The sequence below is a fragment of the Lygodium microphyllum genome, chromosome 22, assembly GCF_053477565.2.
Source record: "Lygodium microphyllum isolate KBCC chromosome 22, Lygodium_microphyllum_v1.1.10, whole genome shotgun sequence".
Classification (NCBI taxonomy): domain Eukaryota; kingdom Viridiplantae; phylum Streptophyta; class Polypodiopsida; order Schizaeales; family Lygodiaceae; genus Lygodium; species Lygodium microphyllum.
The window spans coordinates 135,455,937-135,474,849 of NC_141156.1; the positions used below are offsets into that span (position 1 = coordinate 135,455,937).

At 41.5% G+C, this 18,913-nt stretch overlaps 1 protein-coding gene across 9 annotated transcripts in view; it reads left to right on the top strand.

Moving 5' to 3' along the window:
- ELF9 (RNA binding (RRM/RBD/RNP motifs) family protein) overlaps window positions 1–18,913 on the top strand; it is an 80,612-nt gene that overhangs the window by 39,144 nt on the left and 22,555 nt on the right. For all 9 annotated transcript variants that reach the window (XM_087662909.1, XM_087662913.1, XM_087662908.1 and 6 more), the window contains 4 exons: window positions 2,384–2,422; window positions 2,604–2,693; window positions 2,774–2,876; window positions 3,200–3,280. In XM_087662909.1, coding sequence (XP_087519035.1) covers window positions 2,384–2,422; window positions 2,604–2,693; window positions 2,774–2,876; window positions 3,200–3,280 — 313 coding nt within the window. The remainder of the gene's footprint in view (window positions 1–2,383; window positions 2,423–2,603; window positions 2,694–2,773; window positions 2,877–3,199; window positions 3,281–18,913) is intronic.

Below are 18,913 nucleotides of genomic sequence, written 5' to 3' on the forward strand. Positions count from 1 at the left end.
ATGTTTATGATAGACAGCCTCATTTAGATACTTTTATTGTGGATGCTTTTGCCTTATTTGGTGCTGAGTTATGGTGTGTTGGGGTTTGGGCACTCGAGTTTTAATAGTTTGTTATGCTTGTACATGGATGATATGGTGCATGATTTGCTTGAAATGTGTATGCCTCGTAATCACATATGTGAGGGGTGTTTGCTTGGCAACATGCATAGGTTTGTTTTTTCCAAGGATGAAATTGTAGGTTTCACACATAAATTGTAGCTTGTGCATAGTGATGTATGGTCCAATGCACACTCCCTTTCTTAGTGGATGCATCTACTTTGTTGCCTTCGTTGACGACTACACACGTCACACTTGGATGGTTGGCTTTTGCCTACTTTCTTCACTAATGGACGAGGGGAGTACATGTCAAAGGAATTCACAACATTTCTTTCTTCTAGGGGTACTATTCATTAGTGCACTATGCTTTATACACCACAACAAAATGGTCTTGTTGAGTGCATGAATAGATCTCTTATGGAGATGTCTAAATGCATGCTTAAGGAAAAATCTTTGCCAGATAGGTTTTGGTTGGATGTGATCCATACAGCTTGCTATGTGGTGACCCATTCATCTACTTAGGGATTAAAGATTGTCACGCCTTATGATGCATGGAATGGCAAAAATTATTGGTTGCACGCATGCATATTTTTGGTTGTCTTGCCTACACTCATGTTCAGTCTCAAAAGAAACTCAAGCTGCATGACAAAGCAATCTAATGCATTTTTATTGGGTACAATATTGAGAGCAAAGGCTATCAGCTATATCAATTGGTTACAAGCTTAGTGCTTGTTAGTAGAGATGTTGACTTTGCCGAAAGTTCAGAAATGCCTTTGCGTGATTGCAAAAATCAGAGGCTCTATCTAGATAAAAGTTTGAAGCTTTTCACAAAGATTTAGGCTTACTTCCATTTGGGGATTGATCTGTGACATCCGTGTTTCGTTCACATCGTTCACTCCAAGGGGGTTTGTTAAAGACACCTTATATTTTGCTTTGAGTTGTTTTGGTGTGAACGCACCCTATCCATGGGCACGGTTTACCCTCTTGTAGAGGAGGAGGGTTTTCCTAGTGTGAACACACTTCAGTGTGTAGGTCCATATGACCTTAGGGTTGTGTCTTGTACTTTCATTCATTTGATTCATTATTGTGAAGGTACTCTTGGACACCTCTGCATATCTACTCTCATTCTCACTCTCTACTCCCCTTCTTGTTTATTAAGTTGTGCATTTGATCCAACATAGGCCTTATTAGGCTCCACTAACATGAGAGGTTGTATGAGGGGGTCGATACTAGATTGAGCTCTAGAGATCTAGTGGAGAGTGGAGTAGGTGTTCCCATCCACAAGGCTCTTGGCTACGACTGACACACCATGTCAGGATCTAGACTATTATAATTTATCAACCACCATAGGAGCCAAGCAGTTAGTTCCGAAATAGTATCCCTCCTCCCTTTTGCTGTACACTCTAGGCATTGCTACCATTCAAATGTATGCAATGTTAGGTCTCATATGCCAATTTTGGCCCTTTGAAGGCAGTACTATTTTCTTTTTCTTTCTGTGTTTTCTATCTGCAATTTAATTTTGGCCTTTCATTTGTTCTACCTTGTACTTGAAAGCTTAGAAGCTTTTTTTTTCCAAGGTCCTTTTTGTCTTCAAAGAAAAGAAAGTCCTATTTATGACACCTTAGAAGAAAACCCCCTTCAGGTCTAATACAAAGTAGGACTTGGTGTGTAGGGCTTTCACAAGGGATGTTATCATTGAAGGTGGTGCTGGAAAATATGGGTGATAGCAATACTTATAAGCTTGAGCTTACAACCTGTCAGGGTAGGGTCTATGATACCTTGTAACTATGCTAGCTTGGAGTCAGGTAAAGTGCCTTCCAGAAAACTTATAGCTGCGTCAAACTAAGAGTTCTTGCAATGAAAGAAAATCTTGTGTCATTTATCAGATTCGAGAGTGGGCCAGACAAATAAAATAGCAGCTTTGAAACTGTCAAATAAGTGGTGACAGTGCAAGAGTATGATGATGGCCAAGAAAGGATTTTATATATGCAATAAAGAAGGGAGTGGTGCATTTTGCATGGAATCTTATAGCAGTTACAATCAGCTCTCAAATACTAGATAAAAGTACCCTCTTTTTACAAAGCTTAAAACTTGTCTGATTCTGATTAATTATCTTTTCTTTTATGAAAATTTCTAGGAGTAATTTCATCTAAATCTTCTGTCTCATTTATAAAACTTGAATCTGGTAAGTTTGTTGCACAGAATTTATGGGTTCATTTGTCTTTATAACCCATGCTTTTGCAATAGATTGTTTGGAATATAAAAAAAGAACTGTGGAATTTTGCAGGTTGCAGACGTGTTTTCAAAATATGGTATCATTAAGGAGGTAAGTGATAAATTCACTGAGCAATACAATTTCGTTTTGCCATTTTGTGTATTGACAGAAATAAAAGAATTGGTACAGTATGAGAGCAGGAGAGTGATCTTGAAGGAGTAATGGGCATGCTACTTCAAGCCTAATCTAGAATTCATTTAGATTCTGTTTTCTTATTATAAGATTCTTGCAGGACCCAGATACCAAAAAGCTCAGAATCAAGCTGTATACTGACAAGGAATCAGGCAGGCTTAAAGGAGATGCACTTGTAACTTATTTGAAGGTGAAGTTCTCATGAGCTCAGTGTTTTTTGGTTTATCAAGTGTAAATTTTAACCTCTTGATAATGCAAACCTGTTCACAGGAGCCTTCTGTGGACCTGGCTATCAAGCTTTTGGATGGTGTCCCATTTCGTCCTGGTGATAAGCAACCTATGACAGTCTCCCATGCCAAATTCGAACAGAAGGGTAATCACTTTGTAAGTTTGCTTAGTGTGTGCAAAGAATGATATCTCAATGTACTTTATTCAAATTGGTGTTATGCACACCATTCTTTTTGATGTTTGCTCAGCACATATACCCTCACAAGGGAACAACTCTTCTTGACACTTCAAGCCACTGGATAGTTTGTTTGGTGTGCGCAAAGAATAATATCTCATTGTAGTTTGTTTAAGTTGGTGTTATGCACCCCATTATTTTTGGTGTTTGCTCAGCAAGTATACCCTCGGGAAGAACTCTCTTGGACACTTCAAGCGAGTGGACATCTCTTATTGTGTTCTTGATCATTGCAGGTGAGGTTTTTATAAAAAAGGATCAGAACAAGCAGAAAAAGAAGAAACTGAAGCAAGCAGAACAAAAAGCCCTTGGGTGGGGTAAATCTCATCAACCTACTAGATATTAATGTGTGTTTAAATACTTGTGCTTTGCAGTTAAGCAGAAGAGCTGCCTGTCTTTCTTAAACAGCGAAATTATTTTCTGAACGTGTCTTGAAACAATGTCATGTTTTGTACTGTTAGGATTCGGTAGATCTATGCTTGTGTTTGAGCATAGCTTGAGATTAGAAGGATGGGTATTGTCTTGTACCCATTTCGTTCTGGTTAATTCATCCAGATGCTTTCTTTTTTCATGGTGTGGCATGGTTGGCTATTTGATGAGTTCTTTCTCCCTTTTTCTTGTGAAGATTGATGAATTAAAAAAGCGTCCCTTTGTACAAATGGCCTTGCGATTCTTGGCCAAGCTTTGTGTGCATTCTCTCTCTCTCTCTCTCTCACACACACACACACACACACACACACACACACACACACACACACACACACACACACACACATTGATGCTCTGTAGAACTCTGTGAGTGTGCGCTGGTGTGTGGTTCTGTGCCTTTGTCCTTGGTCTGTAAGAGGCGCTCTTTGTGGTGGCGTAACTATATGAGCACTATTTCTTTGTGTACATCACCTTAGCTTCTTTTCATAGTATATCACGTACCATCTTTTAGCATGTCACACTTTGATATCTAGTGACAACTAGCATTGTACACGGTTTTGTCTCCTAGGCCGATTTTGGCCTCAGCAGATGCTAATATACCTTTGTTTCTTTCTTTCTCTCTCTCTCATTTGGCCCATGGAGCTAGCACTTGCCCCCAGGAGCCACTTAGGAGCTTAGGAGCCACTTAGGAGCTTGTTTCAGGAGCCACCATCCAGTTGTTGCATTTTACATCCCCCTATATTGACTAGATGGTGTTAGATCTTCATGGCATCATTGTATCTCACATGCATATAGCCTCACATCCTAGATGGACATACTTGTATCCATTGAGAGCTTGCCCACAAAATGATGTCTATACTTACATGTAGATGGGATTTTCATTAGGATATTCCTTTGTACATCGATGTCTCATAGGCCGATTTGGTCTTTAGTAGACGTTAATATATGTTTCTTTTTGCTCTCCATTTCCAACGATGACTACTTAGCGAAAGCAGAAGCAGAGATATATAAGCTATTTTTGGGGCGGGATAGCAAAAGCGCATGGAAGATGTTTCATGAAAGACAGTCCCCCATACAGATTACATCACCAGATGCTTGGCTTGACTATGGGAGACAGCTGTATGACCTGCTAGGACAGCCACCTATGCAGCCCCCACAATCTTGTAGGCCAACACAGTGGTCATTCTTCACATGGAAAATGGCTAGGGATGCAATTTATAGATTACAAAATGGGAGGGCACAGGATGAAGATGGACTAGTAGCAGAACATTTCTCACATGCTTATGACATATTAGCACCCATATTAGCACATATGTTCAATCGAGCAGTATGTGAAGGTTTCCCTATGAGTTGGTTAGACAATACTATAATTCCGCTATTTAAAAGTGGTGATCCCTTGATTCCTAGCAACTACAGGATTATCATGATCGGTCATACTCTGGCCAAGATATATGGATCTATATTGGAGCATGAACTCAGTGAGTGGGCTGAAATGCAAGGCAAGAGAGCACAAGGACAGACAGGTTTCAGACGAGGATATACCACGCTGGACCATATTCTCACACTTAAGAGCCATTATCGAGGAGGGTCGAACCCGGGACAAGAGGATCTATTGTTGCTTTGTAGACTTTCACAAAGCTTTTGATACAGTGCCTCGTGTACGCATCATGCAGAGATTGCAGGACATTGGAGTACCAGAGGGTATACGATTGGGTGTCTATGCATTATATGAGGCAGTGATAGGTCATGTACGAGCACCTGGGGGGACTATTAGAGAGGATTGACAGTACCATAGGAGTGAAACAAGGATGTCCACTTTCACCCATATTGTTGGTCTATATATAGATGAAGTGTCTGATTACATAGACCGAGGAGGAGGAGCTGGAGCCAGTCTGGCAGGGGTGTTGATACCTATATTACTGTATGCAGACGACATTGTTCTCATTTCAGATTCACTGGAGAGATTGCAGTGCCATCTAGATGCTTTGCACAACTTCTATAGAGATAAAGACCTCACAGTGAACCTTGGGAAGACCAAAACCATGGTTTTCAATACTTTAGCAGGATGGGTGACTAGATCTATGTACCAGTTCACATTTGAGGGAGACATACTGGAGCATGTGAGGAAATATGTCGCTTTAGGAGTCACCTTGTTTGGCCCACGTTTTTCGTTGAGAGGGGCATCAGAGGCATGTCTGGCACGTGGATACGTAGCACTAGGGGCACTTGAGAGTCAATGTGCTCACATACAGTTCAGGAGCCCCGCACTAAACTCTGGTTGTTTGACACCCTAGTCATACCTGCATTACTATATGGAGCAGAGGTATGGGGTTGCAGCTTGTACCACAAGCGTCTTAGCCCACTCACTGATCAGATTGGAGTAGAGAGAGATTATTATGATGGTTGGGATAGCATGGAAAGGCCATTGATCATGATGATAGCATGTATGATTAGGAGTAAGCCCTCCACCCCACATCCCATTGTCAGAGTAAAGCTAGGGGCAGCACCTATAGTTACGGAGGCACTCTTCAGGGCAGTGACCTTTTGGCACAGACTATGGGAACTTCCACGCCATAGATACTCTAGATTGGCACTAATCTCATCTAGACAACTAGCAGCAGGAGGCGAGAAGAATTGTTGGTTTTCACAGATGACTATTTGGATGAGCCTACATGGTTTGGATATTAACTGTCTTCCACCTTTGGATTATAGCCTTGACTGCCCTACACTTTCTCTCAACCGATCAGAGTTAAACCAGGTGATCAGAGCTGATATCTTGAGGATTGAGACATCAAGGATATGGATCCATCCACCACTTCCTCTAGGATCAAGGATAGAGTTCTACAGGAGTCATTTATTGTGTCTCTCTGATGATGGTTTCACTATTCGGCCAGCATATATGGACACCCATCTCTCCCATAGCATACGGGTTGCTATCGGACAGATTCGCATCTCCTCGCATAGGCTTCAGATGGAGACAGACAGATGGACAAATAGCCTAGTAGAGGATAGAACGTGCCAGCTTTGTGGTCGAGAGCCTAAGGACAGAGGAGCCATACATATGCAGATGCACAGTATACTATGACATACGAGGACGGTACCACTGCCTCTTCCGTGATGGATTTGGATCCCTTTGTCGTGTCATGGAGTACGAGGACCAGAGATGCCCAGGTCTCTTCCTGCTGGAGCTCGAGAGGCGCCAAACTGCACTACTGCAAGATAGGAGGCGAGCTCACCTGGAGGGACACACACAGAGAACTGTGACAGATTTCTTCTACAGAGCCGACCCTACTGACACTACCAGCCTAGCAGAGATAGAGCCACCCTGCCAGACACCTTACAGGCCACACCGTGGAGTCACATTGGATAGAGCCATTTCCCTTCATCAAGTAAGTCGACCCCGTCTACCAGGACCACGTCCGAGGAGGCCACACCACAATCGGATTAGAGCCATTATCACGAGACACCGTAGATTCACCACTAGGCATATTAGTGAAGCAGCTAGGGACTACATCATAGCTGAGATCATGTGCAGATCTTGAGATTAGCTACAGCCCATCGTCCCCACCACACTTTTGTACATGGTTCTATCAGATCTGGTTCTCCTTTCCTTTCCTTTTTCTTTTCTATCGATGGAACAACACTATACATGGTTCAACCCTAGTATAGTCCCATCATAGAGTTATTTTTAGTATTGTTTCATAGGCCACCCATTATTTGTAATGTTATCTTTTCCTTCACTGATGAGATGACATTACACATGGTCGTACTCTGGATTTTGTCTCATAGGGCATTATGTAGACGTTAATATATCTTTCTTTCTTTCTTTCTGATGATGCATGTATTTGTTGAACTTACAGATTTCTCATCTCATGTTATGACATGTTAGCTCTCCCACTTGTATAGCTTTCTATGTTACAATGGAAATCTTGTTATGTACAAAATTGAATTTTGTGGATCTTGATCTTTTATTAGAGGCTTATTTGGCTCTTAGCTCACCAACTAATGTTAGCTATAAGATTGAATTTAGGACATGCTTATATAAACTTGTCTCACCTACAATTTGAAACACGAATTTTTGTTGAGCTAAAAATGTATAGCTTGACTTAAATAGCCCCAAAACACACTTAATTAATGAAGAAACCTTCTTTTTAAAAAAACAAATGTGATCATAGAGAGTTATGGTGTCCGACATGCAAAACCCTAATTTGGGTGTCCTAAACTTTCTATAAATAGGCATGCCCCAAACTAATATTAGCCATAAGATTGAATTCAAGACATGATTATATAAACTTATCTCACTTACAATTTGGAACACGAGTTTTATTGAGCTAAAAATGTATAGCTTGACTTAAACAATCCGAAAACACGCTTAATTAAGAAAGAAACCTTCTTATTTTAAAAAGAAACGTGATCCTAGAGTTTTACTGTGTTCCACATGCAAAACCCTAATTTGAGTGCCCCAAAATTTGTATAAATAGTCATGCAACCCACCACTCTCCCTCAATCTCTTTTGGTAAGTTTCAGTCCCTTTAGCTTTGCTGCACACACCCCATTTGTGGAGGACATCTCATCTAAAGCTGCCTATTATCTACATCGGTTTGGCGCTAGTCTCCAATCTCCATCGCACACTTTACATCGATTTCCGTTGCGTTTATTGATCAGCCACATCGTCTATAGTTGGCGAACTGTAGAACTAGTGCATTTGTGATCTACGACTCTTGTATGAACTGCCACATCATCATAACTGCGCTTTTGTTGCCGTTAGCCTACCACGCCGTCATGCCTGCATTTTTGTTGCCATCAGGCTGCCACGTCATCATCAACTTACTGCAGTTTTTCTCTCTTTTTAGGTACCTGGGTTTTTAGTCTCTCTCTCTCTCTCTCTCTCTCTCTCCTCATTGCGCGTCTACATCAGATCTAGACTTCTGTGCTGTGTTTATTGGTGTTCGACACACGGAGGCTACCTTGTTGCGATTTAAAATCCGTTTCGAGTACAACACACTCTCTAGCTCATAATCTCTTCCTTGATTCAAGGGATACAAAAGTTCGAGGTTCAATATGTACCGCATAGTGTGTTTGCTGCATGAACATTGTATATTCAGTAGTCATTCACTCCAGTATTCATTATGTTCACTGTCTTTGAGTTACCCTAATCCTAACTGTGTTTTGTGTTTATTAGTTTGTGCTTTGTCGTATGATTGGTTTTGTGTTTTCTGTGTTCAGAGCGTTTCTTCACATGATATTAGAGCCAAGTTCTTTTTGAGATATCTAGGACTTTGATTGGAAAGCTCATCTGCAGAAGTAGGAACAATGGAAGGGCTAGATGACTTTAAACACTTCCATACCGCTTCAGTCTCCATAACCAAACATGTCCAGAAACAAGTAGAAGTGGGCCTCCTAGGTTGCCTCTGATAGAGCTTGCATGCATGCAGAGACTTCAGACTACCGTGGAGTCTACCGACCATATGAGATTTCAACTGCAAAGTATAATCTCATTCTCATTCATAGAGCTTAGTAGCAAATTGATGGTAAGACTGACCATGCAGGAAAGACAAAATCTCCACCACAAACTGACCATTTGCAAGTGGAAATTGGTACGGACTATATACCACTTCCATCATTCATCTTTACTCTAGTGTCAGCCTTCAGGTATGAACACATATATTCATGTTGATTCCTCTTTTTCTCAAGGGTTGGGAGATTCTCTAATGAAGGGACTATCTACAATAATTTCTGGTTTATGAGCAATGAAGAAGACAAATTTTCTTTTTGAACTCAAAAGAACATATTCAATTGAATGTAGAAGCTATAAGTATCCCTTCACCTCCTTTTCCTTCACATGATTTTGTTTCTAGCGGTCAAAATTGGAGTAGGTGTATCCACATCCACATCACAATCATCTTTTCAATTTAATGCATTTAATGGACAAAAGAAATCCACTTTATTTCCCATTTCCACACCTATCACAAATCCTTTTGAGCTTCCATCCATCCCACCCTCATATTCTGCTGCACCTTCTTTTAAGCCTCCATTAAGTGCATCACATGTTCCACCACACAACACCTTTGGGGGTTTTCCACACTTAGGCACAACCTTTAGGACACCTCCTTTCCCTTATCCGGGCAGTGTACCCATGATGGACGCTGAGCATTCCCTCCCAACACTTTTTGGGTATCCCTTTGGAAGTGCATTCCAAACATGTGTAAGTGTTCCCCAGTTGATACAACAATTTGTCTTCGTGGCCTTACCTAGTGGCTCCAATTAGTCATTCTTCCAATTCCTAGCCAATATTTGGATAGGGCTTACGTGTCTTGGTGTCTCCATCTCCCCCATCAGCACCTTATGGAGACATTCATGTTCCCATGCCTCCGCATCAATCGGCACCCTTTGGACACTCACAACCTATTTTTGTCTACCCCCCTCCACCAAATCCACCAAATCCACCTTATCCACCTCCATATTCGACACCACTCATCAACCCCCACTAGCTTTCCATTCATCTTCATTTGTCAAGCATGCTGTTTTAGACAAGACTCTTTTTAACGTGTCGAAATTTACCACTTGGTCCAATTTGATGAGGCATGTATTGGATTCCCAAGGTTTGTGGGAACTTGTCCTTGGACAAGAATCTCAACTTGACCCCTGTTGTTTTTCATATGAGGTTTGTCACTTTTGGAAAAGTAGAAATGCCATAGCCATTGTTGAGTTGATGCAAGGTCTCCTTCTTGAGTCATGGTAGTTTTGGAGTGCTATCCCCTTGGGGGACACCTATTTTTGGCCTTGGCTTTGGGTATTAGATCCATGTGTGTTGGGCCTAGGTTTTTTATGTTTTTCTGTGTTAGTAATTGTATCTCTTCTTGTCAATATGCTTTCATGTTGCACTTTATTTTGTCAGGATTTGTTTGTACATTCAATAGGCTAGGTCACCTTATCTCGCGATCTCCAATGAGAGGTTCACTCATAGCTCCACCACTTTGACCTTGCCTTTGAGCATTGGGCCCATCCCATTGACCGCTATGTGGCGTAGGATCGGACTCATCGCATCAACTTAGATCATGAGCTTCAAACCTTCACCATCACTTATAAGGATGACTTGAAAGTCAAGCTAGTTGAGTATTGGTGTTTACTTGCTAAGTTCTCAACCATTGGGATCCCTATATCCCCTAGTATCAGGTTACATTGTTCCTTAATAAGCTGTCGTGGAAATATTTCCGTTTTGTGCAGCAGGTGATCTCACATCCTCAGATGCCCACATTCTATGAATTTGAGAATTCGCTACTATGTTATGCTCAGCTATTTGATCAGTTTCATGGGACATCCTCCATAGAGGGAGCCTTTGTTACATCTTCTCAGAAGGGGCAGTAAAAAAATGACAAGCAAACTCCACCTTCCAATCAACATCCAAATCCAAACCAAGCTAGTGAGTCACAAGGAACTTCCCTATCAAAACTCAAACTCGAGTGGTAGAATGTGCCAAAGAAAAATTGGTATTGTCAACATTGCCAAAAGATTGATCACTTTGATGACGAGTGTTGCTTAAAGGCTAAGGGCATTCTACCCAAGACTCCCGTCTTGAGTCCATTTGGTGCAGGTACTCACGCCTCCCCCTCCACACCGGACAGCAAGGTAGACCCATTGCTCATGGTTTTTCTTCCTCTTCACTTGAGTCATATGACTTGAAGCACCGCTGTCCACTAACCAAGGCTGCGCAGAAGACACTGCAGCCACGGAAGAAGGATCCTCCTCCAAAGCATGGATATGAAGGAACATTGACTCATGGGTAACAGCTGGTGTAGAGGTAGAAGAAGGCTCTGATGTAGATCCACCCTTCGCTCCCGGACGAAGGTGAGGGTACTTCTTTCAACATTTCTTCTCGGGATGTGTCCCTTTCCCACAGTGTGGGCACTTCGGTCTCTTTGAATCTAAGTCAGAGCCTGAAGAACTGTCCTTCTTCGTAGCCTTTGACTTCTTCTTCTTCTTCTATCCTCTCGAACCTGCAACAAAGGCTCTAGTGGAGTCGGATCCACTAGCACTGACCTCTTTGAGTCGCTCGTCATGCTCCAAGACAAGCGGGGATAGCTCCTCCCATAGAAGCTTCTCACTGGTCCTCGATGTAAAAAGGCTGGTGTAGAAGACATCAAACCGAGGCGATGGTAGCTGAGTCAAGAGAATCATAGCCATGTCTTCAGAAGATATCGTCCGACCGAGGGATGCAAGCTCATCCCTCATATCCTGTAATCTGTTGATGTGGTCCTTCATGGAAGGACTATCATCAATAGCGAGCAGCCGCAACTTCTTTTTGAGAGATATCCGGTGGGCAAACGTCTTACCTCATGCCTCAAAACGCAAATAGAGATGAGGTCACCAGCTTGGAGGAGTGCCGCCAGAGGTTGAATGCAGCCACAGAAGCTGAAAACGCAGCTTGGTAGAGTGTCGCCCAGCTAAAGGAGGGCCGCCCAGGCTGAAAACGCAAATTTGGGGATGACGTGAGCAGCAAACGCAAGTAGGTTGACACCAAAATAGGGCGCCTTGATCAAGGAGATGGTGCAGAAGGTGACGCCTCAGCTGTTGGAGACGTCTTGACCAGCAAACACAAGGTTGTGGGTGTTCTCCCGCGTAGATCTCAGCTCCGTGTACTCTCCTTCGGCTTTGATACCATGTGAGAGTGCGCTGCGGAAGAGGGAATATGAACACGGAGGGAGAGAGAGAGAGAAAGCAGAAAATAAGGAAGAGAAATCTGCACTGACTGAAATGAATGCTGAATATAAACGGGAAGGCGGAAGGAGACTGATCAGTCCCTGCACGCAGCCCACAATGTCAGTGAGGGGACCAGATCAGGCTGATGATGATGGCAGCACCATCGCGGAGGAGGAGGAGTGTTGGAATCTGCAAGAAGACAAGTGATCAAGTGGGGAGGGGGGCTGCCTATAAATAGGCAAAAGGACAAACCCTAACCCTAACCCTAAAATGGGCGCAAACCCTAAAAATGCCCTAAAATGGGCGCTCCACAACAGTGACCAAAAAGTGGCCGGGCAGCTAGTGGCTGCCCACTAAAAGAGGCCAAAAAGAAATGCACATCCTAAGACAGCCAGTCGAGAGTGACTAGCCTCCCCCATCATAACACATGACAGACATGTCAGAGCTCCTAATGTCCTCGTCTGACTCAGACTGAGGCTCACAGGCAGGAGATGACAAGGCATGACAAACATGACTGCTAACAGCTTCACCTATGAATTGTACCAATTCTTTGTCGTACTTGGAATCTTACAATCTTCCACGCTTCTCTTCCTCTTTGACTGTGCCATTTTTTTCATTTTCAGCCTCCTGTAGGTACTCGTTAATGGCATTTTTGTTGAGATTTGCAATCACACCTATCATAGCCTCTTTGTATGAGGCTGTCGTGAGCTAAGGACATGCAGGCAATTGAATCCCATAGGCATAGAGAAGAAAGGCTGCACCTCCCTAGTTTTATATATCATTGTTCTTGCTTGTCATTTTCATATGAGATGAATGCAATGTCATTGTCAGTTTGTTCTTCAGTATAGTGTACTTGCTGCTTGTTCTTTGTTCTTGAGTCAAGTCTCTTGGTCTCTGTCATGTTAGTGTCTATATGAATCTAGTCTATGTCTATTAGCCACCATAGCTGCCATGCTCTAGATCCCGTGTTTTCACATGGTATCAGAGCGCAACTGAGCATGGCTTAGCATGTCTCAGGTCCTCTCTTTGCTCTTTAAGCTCTTCTCCATCATTGTCCAACTCAAGGCTAACTAATGACCTCATTTCTCAACTCTATGTTCATCAACTTTCCATGGCAGCCATAGCCAAACAGCACATAGCTCTGATTGAGCTCTTGGATCTTGCAATAGATGCATTATCTCTACACGCTTTCTTCTAAGGATCTGTCCTTTGACTCAAGGCGCAACACTCAACAACGCAGCATTGCAAGAAATCGTAGTTTCTATCCACTATGTTCATCAACTTTCCATGGCAGCCATAGCCAAACAGCACATAGCTCTGATTGAGCTCTTGGATCTTGCAATAGATGCATTATCTCTACACGCTTTCTTCTAAGGATCTGTCCTTTGACTCAAGGCGCAACACTCAACAACGCAGCATTGCAAGAAATCGTAGTTTCTATCCATGAGTTGCCGGTCTGCTGGTCGTACAGCCGTCGTGTCCTGCACACAGCGCAATTCGTCTTGCTGATATGGGGGATTTGTAGCTTACCCTATAGGCTTGTCCCCACTAGAGAGATCCCGAAATAATCTCCTGGTCGAGCTGCATGAACTGATTAATCAGATGGCTAGAAAGCCTAAACTCAGGTCCATCATAGCCAAGATTACTCAAGCTTTTTCTCTTCATTTTCTCTCTCCTACCACTTGGATTAAGATTGTGTCACTCTGATTTGTTGGGCCACTGAAGACTCCAGCAAGATTTATCCTCAAACCATTGAGGAGGGAAGATTTTGGAGATTTTTCTTACAAATCTTTTGAAGCATAGTCCTTCTCAAACTTCATTTTTACCTTGTCACTTGAGTCTACCACCAAACCAGACCAGCATCAAATCAAGGAGGGGATTTGGAAGATTTGGAGCAATTTTTTGAAGCAGATTTTTGAAGGTTCTTAAAGATCTCAATTCCAACAAAGCAAGCAACACTCAATTTGTCATAACTAGTATCTCTGGATACTACTCATCTAGTGTCTCTTGACACTTGTGCACACTCAAGATCAACCTTTGAGCAAAAAACTGAGAATTCTTGGAGCTGATTTGCTACTGCCTTTGCAACTCCAACATGGGAAAAGACTCTCCAATTGTTAGGTTCAAAGGGGTTGGTTTCACACCTGGTAGACCCGTATCAAGCTTATCCTAATGAAGAAGGTTCTTTGGGCCATCACAAGTGGCAAAGAAAAGAAGCCTCGTGAGGCGGATCTTGCAGTCACTTGGAAAAAGTTTGATGATAAGGCTCATGCCATTATCAAACTAGAGCTAGACGATAGCTGTATCCACCATGTGGATAATTGTGTGACCTTACATGATACATGGAAGAGACTGGACACCTTGTTTGGTGCACAATCTAATTCATCAAAGTATGGTCTCTTGATTGAATTTTTTAGGCTTGACATGAAGTCCAGCACACCACTTGCCACACATCTAAATTACATGGAAGGACTTCTAACCCAACTTGCAGGAATCAACATTAAAATGGAAGAAGATGTTTGTATTGGTGTTCTGTTTAAAATTTTGCCTCTTGAATATAATAATGTATCAACAACCTTAATCAATATGCCAAACCCTAAGCTTGTTGATATCCAAGCATCATTGTTAGAGTAGGAAAAGAAGCTGAAAACTAAGGAGAACCAAGCACCTCTAGAGATGAACAAGTGTTATATGTTGGCAACAGGTACAAAGGAAATAAGGACCAGCTTTTCTATGATTTTTGTAAAAGGACCGGACACACCGAGAAGTTCTGCTACGCCAGAAAGAGGTCCTAGAAGGCCTATCTTGCTGCAGTGAAAGAAGAAGAAGACCATAGAGCAAAGGAAGAAGAAGAAGAAGATCACCAGGAGAAGGACAAGCCTCATTGGTCCTTATGCCTACTCTAATAGATTGTTTTAGCCTTGTAATGCCTTAATCCCAAATGCCTTTATCATAAGCTTGTAAACTCCTCATGTAGCCTTGTATTATAGTCTCTGTACACTTTGTGAGGCCCCTGCTACAGCCTTTGGATGTCCACCATGTTTGTGGTATCCATAGTTAGCCTTTTCTGCGACAGCCTCTGGTGTTTTTCCATGTTTATGGTGTGCCCACACTTTGCAGGCGTTGCTTTCACTAAAGCCCCTACACACTTTGTACTTCTGGTTGTGATTGAGGAGGGGTGTTGAGATTTGCAATCACACCTATCATAGCCTCTTTGTATGAGACAGTCCTGGGCTAAGGACATGCAGGCAATTGAATCCCATAGGCATAGAGAAGAAAGACTGCACCTCCCTAGTTCTATATATCATTGTATTTGCTTGTCATTTTCATATGAGATGAATGCAATGTTATTGTCAGTTTATTCTTCAGTATAGTGTACTTGCTGCTTGTTCTCTATTCTTGAGTCAAGTCTCTTGGCCTCTGTCATGTGAGTGTCTACATGAATCTAGTCTATGTCTATGAGCCACCATAGTTGCCATGCTCTAGATTCCATGTTTTCAAAAAAATTTCCCAGTTGTACACCAAAACATGGAGCTCTCTAGATAACACCAAGAAAACGGGACAAATACATAGAAAATTGATTATATTTTCTCAATCTCTCTCTCACATATGCTCTCAATCACATATACATTATAATTCTCATCCATCTTTGTAGTGTGTCTACCTTTTGATAGTGGGAGTTCCATTCATATTTGTCCATAGCACTCACCTGCATTTTCCATTGAAGTCAAGGTTTATATGTCTAATGATCTTATGTAGTTGTTGTTGCTTCCTTTTGCAGGTCGATATTTGCATCTATAGGATCTATCACCTAGCGAAGCCTTGGATTGTTCGGCACTTCTTCCCATCGTTGCATCTTTTGGTGGCGCTTGCTTCTACAGTGTCACATTTCCTTCCCCTTAAGAATCGGTTTCGTCCTCGAAAACGATACTTGGAAGGTCTAACTGTAAATTGGGAAACCTTTTCTTTAAAGTACTTACTCGCTCCCATGTTGAGCTTTCTTCTGAACAATCTTTCCACTTAACCAAACATTCTTGATAAATAGTGTTCCTTGTTCGTCTATTACGAACATTTAATATTCTTTCTGGTTCATGTGGATTAGATTGGTCATTTAATAGCTCCTCAATATCATCATTTAAGATTAGATTATCCAAATCACCCAGCTTCTTCCTTAATTTACTTACATGAAAAACTGGATGTATTTTACTATCAGCAGGTAGTTGGAGCTTGTAAGCCAATTCTCCCATCTTTTTAAGTATTATGAAAGGACCACAATACCTTGGTGAAAGCTTTGGACATTGTCCCTTTTTCATAGTTTTAGTTTGTTCAGGCACCTTAAGATAGACCAATTCTCCTTCTTCAAAGGAGATGTCTCTTCGGTGAGGATCTGTATATGCTCTAGCTCGATTTTGAGCCTTTTTAATATTTTCTTGAGCAAATTTTAACATATTATTCATATCCTCCAAAAAGTCTTTAGCTGCCTGAACCTTTTCCTTATGCAGTCCTACTGCAAAAGGAGCTCTGGGTTGAAATCCATACATTAACATAAATGGACTATATCCAGTGGAAGAGTACTTGGCACTATTATATGCAAACTCTGCTATCGGTAGATACTCTTCCCAATTAGTTTGCCTTTTACTTACATATGCCCTAAGCATATCTTCAAGGATTTGGTTAACCCTTTCAGTTTGCCCATCAGTTTGTAGGTGATCCGCCGTACTCATGCTAAGTTTAGTATCCAATTTCCTAAATACCGCACGCCAAAATTGGCTATCAAATTTTCTATCCCGATCAGAAACTATATTTGCCGGAAGGCCATACAATCGGTATATGTTCTCTACGAACAATCTAGCCAATTGTGGTGTTTTAACATTAGTTGAAGTTGGAATGAACCTAGCCATTTTGGTTAACCTATCCACAATCACCCACACAGAGTCGTGCCCTCTCTGTGTTCTGGGTAAAGCAACAATAAAGTCCATGGAGATACTCTCCCATTTTCCCGAAGGAATCTCTAGTGGATGGAGAAGTCCTCCCATTTTTAATCTTTCAGCTTTATTAACCTGGCATTTATTACATTTGACCACATAGTCAAGGACGTCCTCATTCATTCTAGGCCAATAGAACTGCCTTTTAATAAGACTATAAGTCTTATTAACTCCTGGATGTCTGGCGCTAGGGGTATCATGACACTCAAAGAGTATCTGGTGCCTTATTTCTATATCTTTCGGGACACATACCCTACCCTTGTAGAGTAAATAACCATTATCAATGGTAAAATTCTTCCACTTGAATCCAGTTTGAGCAACCCCTGATGCTCCATTTCCTTGTTGAACATCCTCAGATATTCCTTCCTCAGTAGAAGCACTTTCATTTGGATCCCCATTTTTTATTGCTTCCCATATGTTGGAATATGCCGGATCAACTTGGCATTTTCCTTTTAAGGATTCAAGCAAGTTGGAAGTGAACTGAGTAAAACTCAATTCATTAATGATGGGCATTCTGCGGAGTGCATCAGCTACTATATTATACTTTCCTTTTCTATATCTTATCTCATAGTCGAACTCTTGGAGGAGTTCGGCCCATCTGGCTTTACGCCCGTGTAAATCCGGTTGATCATTAAGCCACTTAATGCTTTCATGATCCGATAAAATCAAAAGTTTGACACCGTACAGATAGTGCCTCCATTTCTTCATTGCATGTACTATTGCATATAGCTCCCTCTCATAAATAGAATAATTCTGTTTTGCACGGTCTAATTTCTTGCTTTCAAAAGCAATTGGTCGACCTTCTTGTAATAAGACCGCGCCTATCGCCTTATTACTGGCATCAGCTTCAACCACAAATGGTTTATTGGGATCCACAATTAATAATACTGGAGCTGTAGCAATAGCTACCTTAAGTTTTTGAAAACTTTCATTTTGGTCTGTTCCCTAATTAAAGCTCTTTCCTTTCCCTTTAAGTTGGTCAGTCATTGGAATAGCTATTTTGGCATAATCTCGAATGAATCTACGATAAAATCCAGATAAACCTACGAAGATCTGCAGCTCTTCTAGGTTCCTTGGAGATGGCCATTCAATAATTGCCCTTACTTTTTCTGGATCCATGTTGATTCCCTCTTTCGAGATAATATGCCCCAAATATTTGATCTCTTGTGCAAAGAATTCACATTTAGTTTTCTTCGCATAAAGAGAATGTGTTCTTAACAGTTGGAATACTAATCGTAAGTGTTCCAAATGTTCTTCTCTTGATTTACTAAAGATCAAGATATCATCCAAGAAGACTACTACAAAATGTCCTAGATAGGGCCGTAAAACACTATTCATCAGCTTCATAAAGGTAGCTGGTGCATTAGTGAGGCCAAAAGGCATCACCAAAAAATCATAATGCCCGTATCTAGTACGAAATGCTGTCTTGGGAACATCTTGTGCCTTAATTCTTACTTGGTGATAGCCTGATCTTAAATCTATCTTTGTGAAGAATTTTGCCCCTTGCAACTGATCAAAAAGATCTTCCATTCTAGGCATAGGAAATTTATTCTTCACCGTTATTTTATTAAGTGCTCTATAGTCAACACAAAGTCGCATAGAACCATCTTTTTTCTTTACTAATAAAATTGGTGAAGCCCAAGGTGAATTACTTGGTTGTATAAACCCTTTATCAAGGTAATCCTTAATTTGTCTTTCAACTTCTTGATGTTGTGTTTCACTTAACCTATACGGTGGTTTAGAAATAGGGTGTGTATCCTTATTTGTATCAATTGGGTGATTTATATCACCCCTATCTGGTGGAAGGCCACTTGGTAAATCAGAAGGAAACAGATC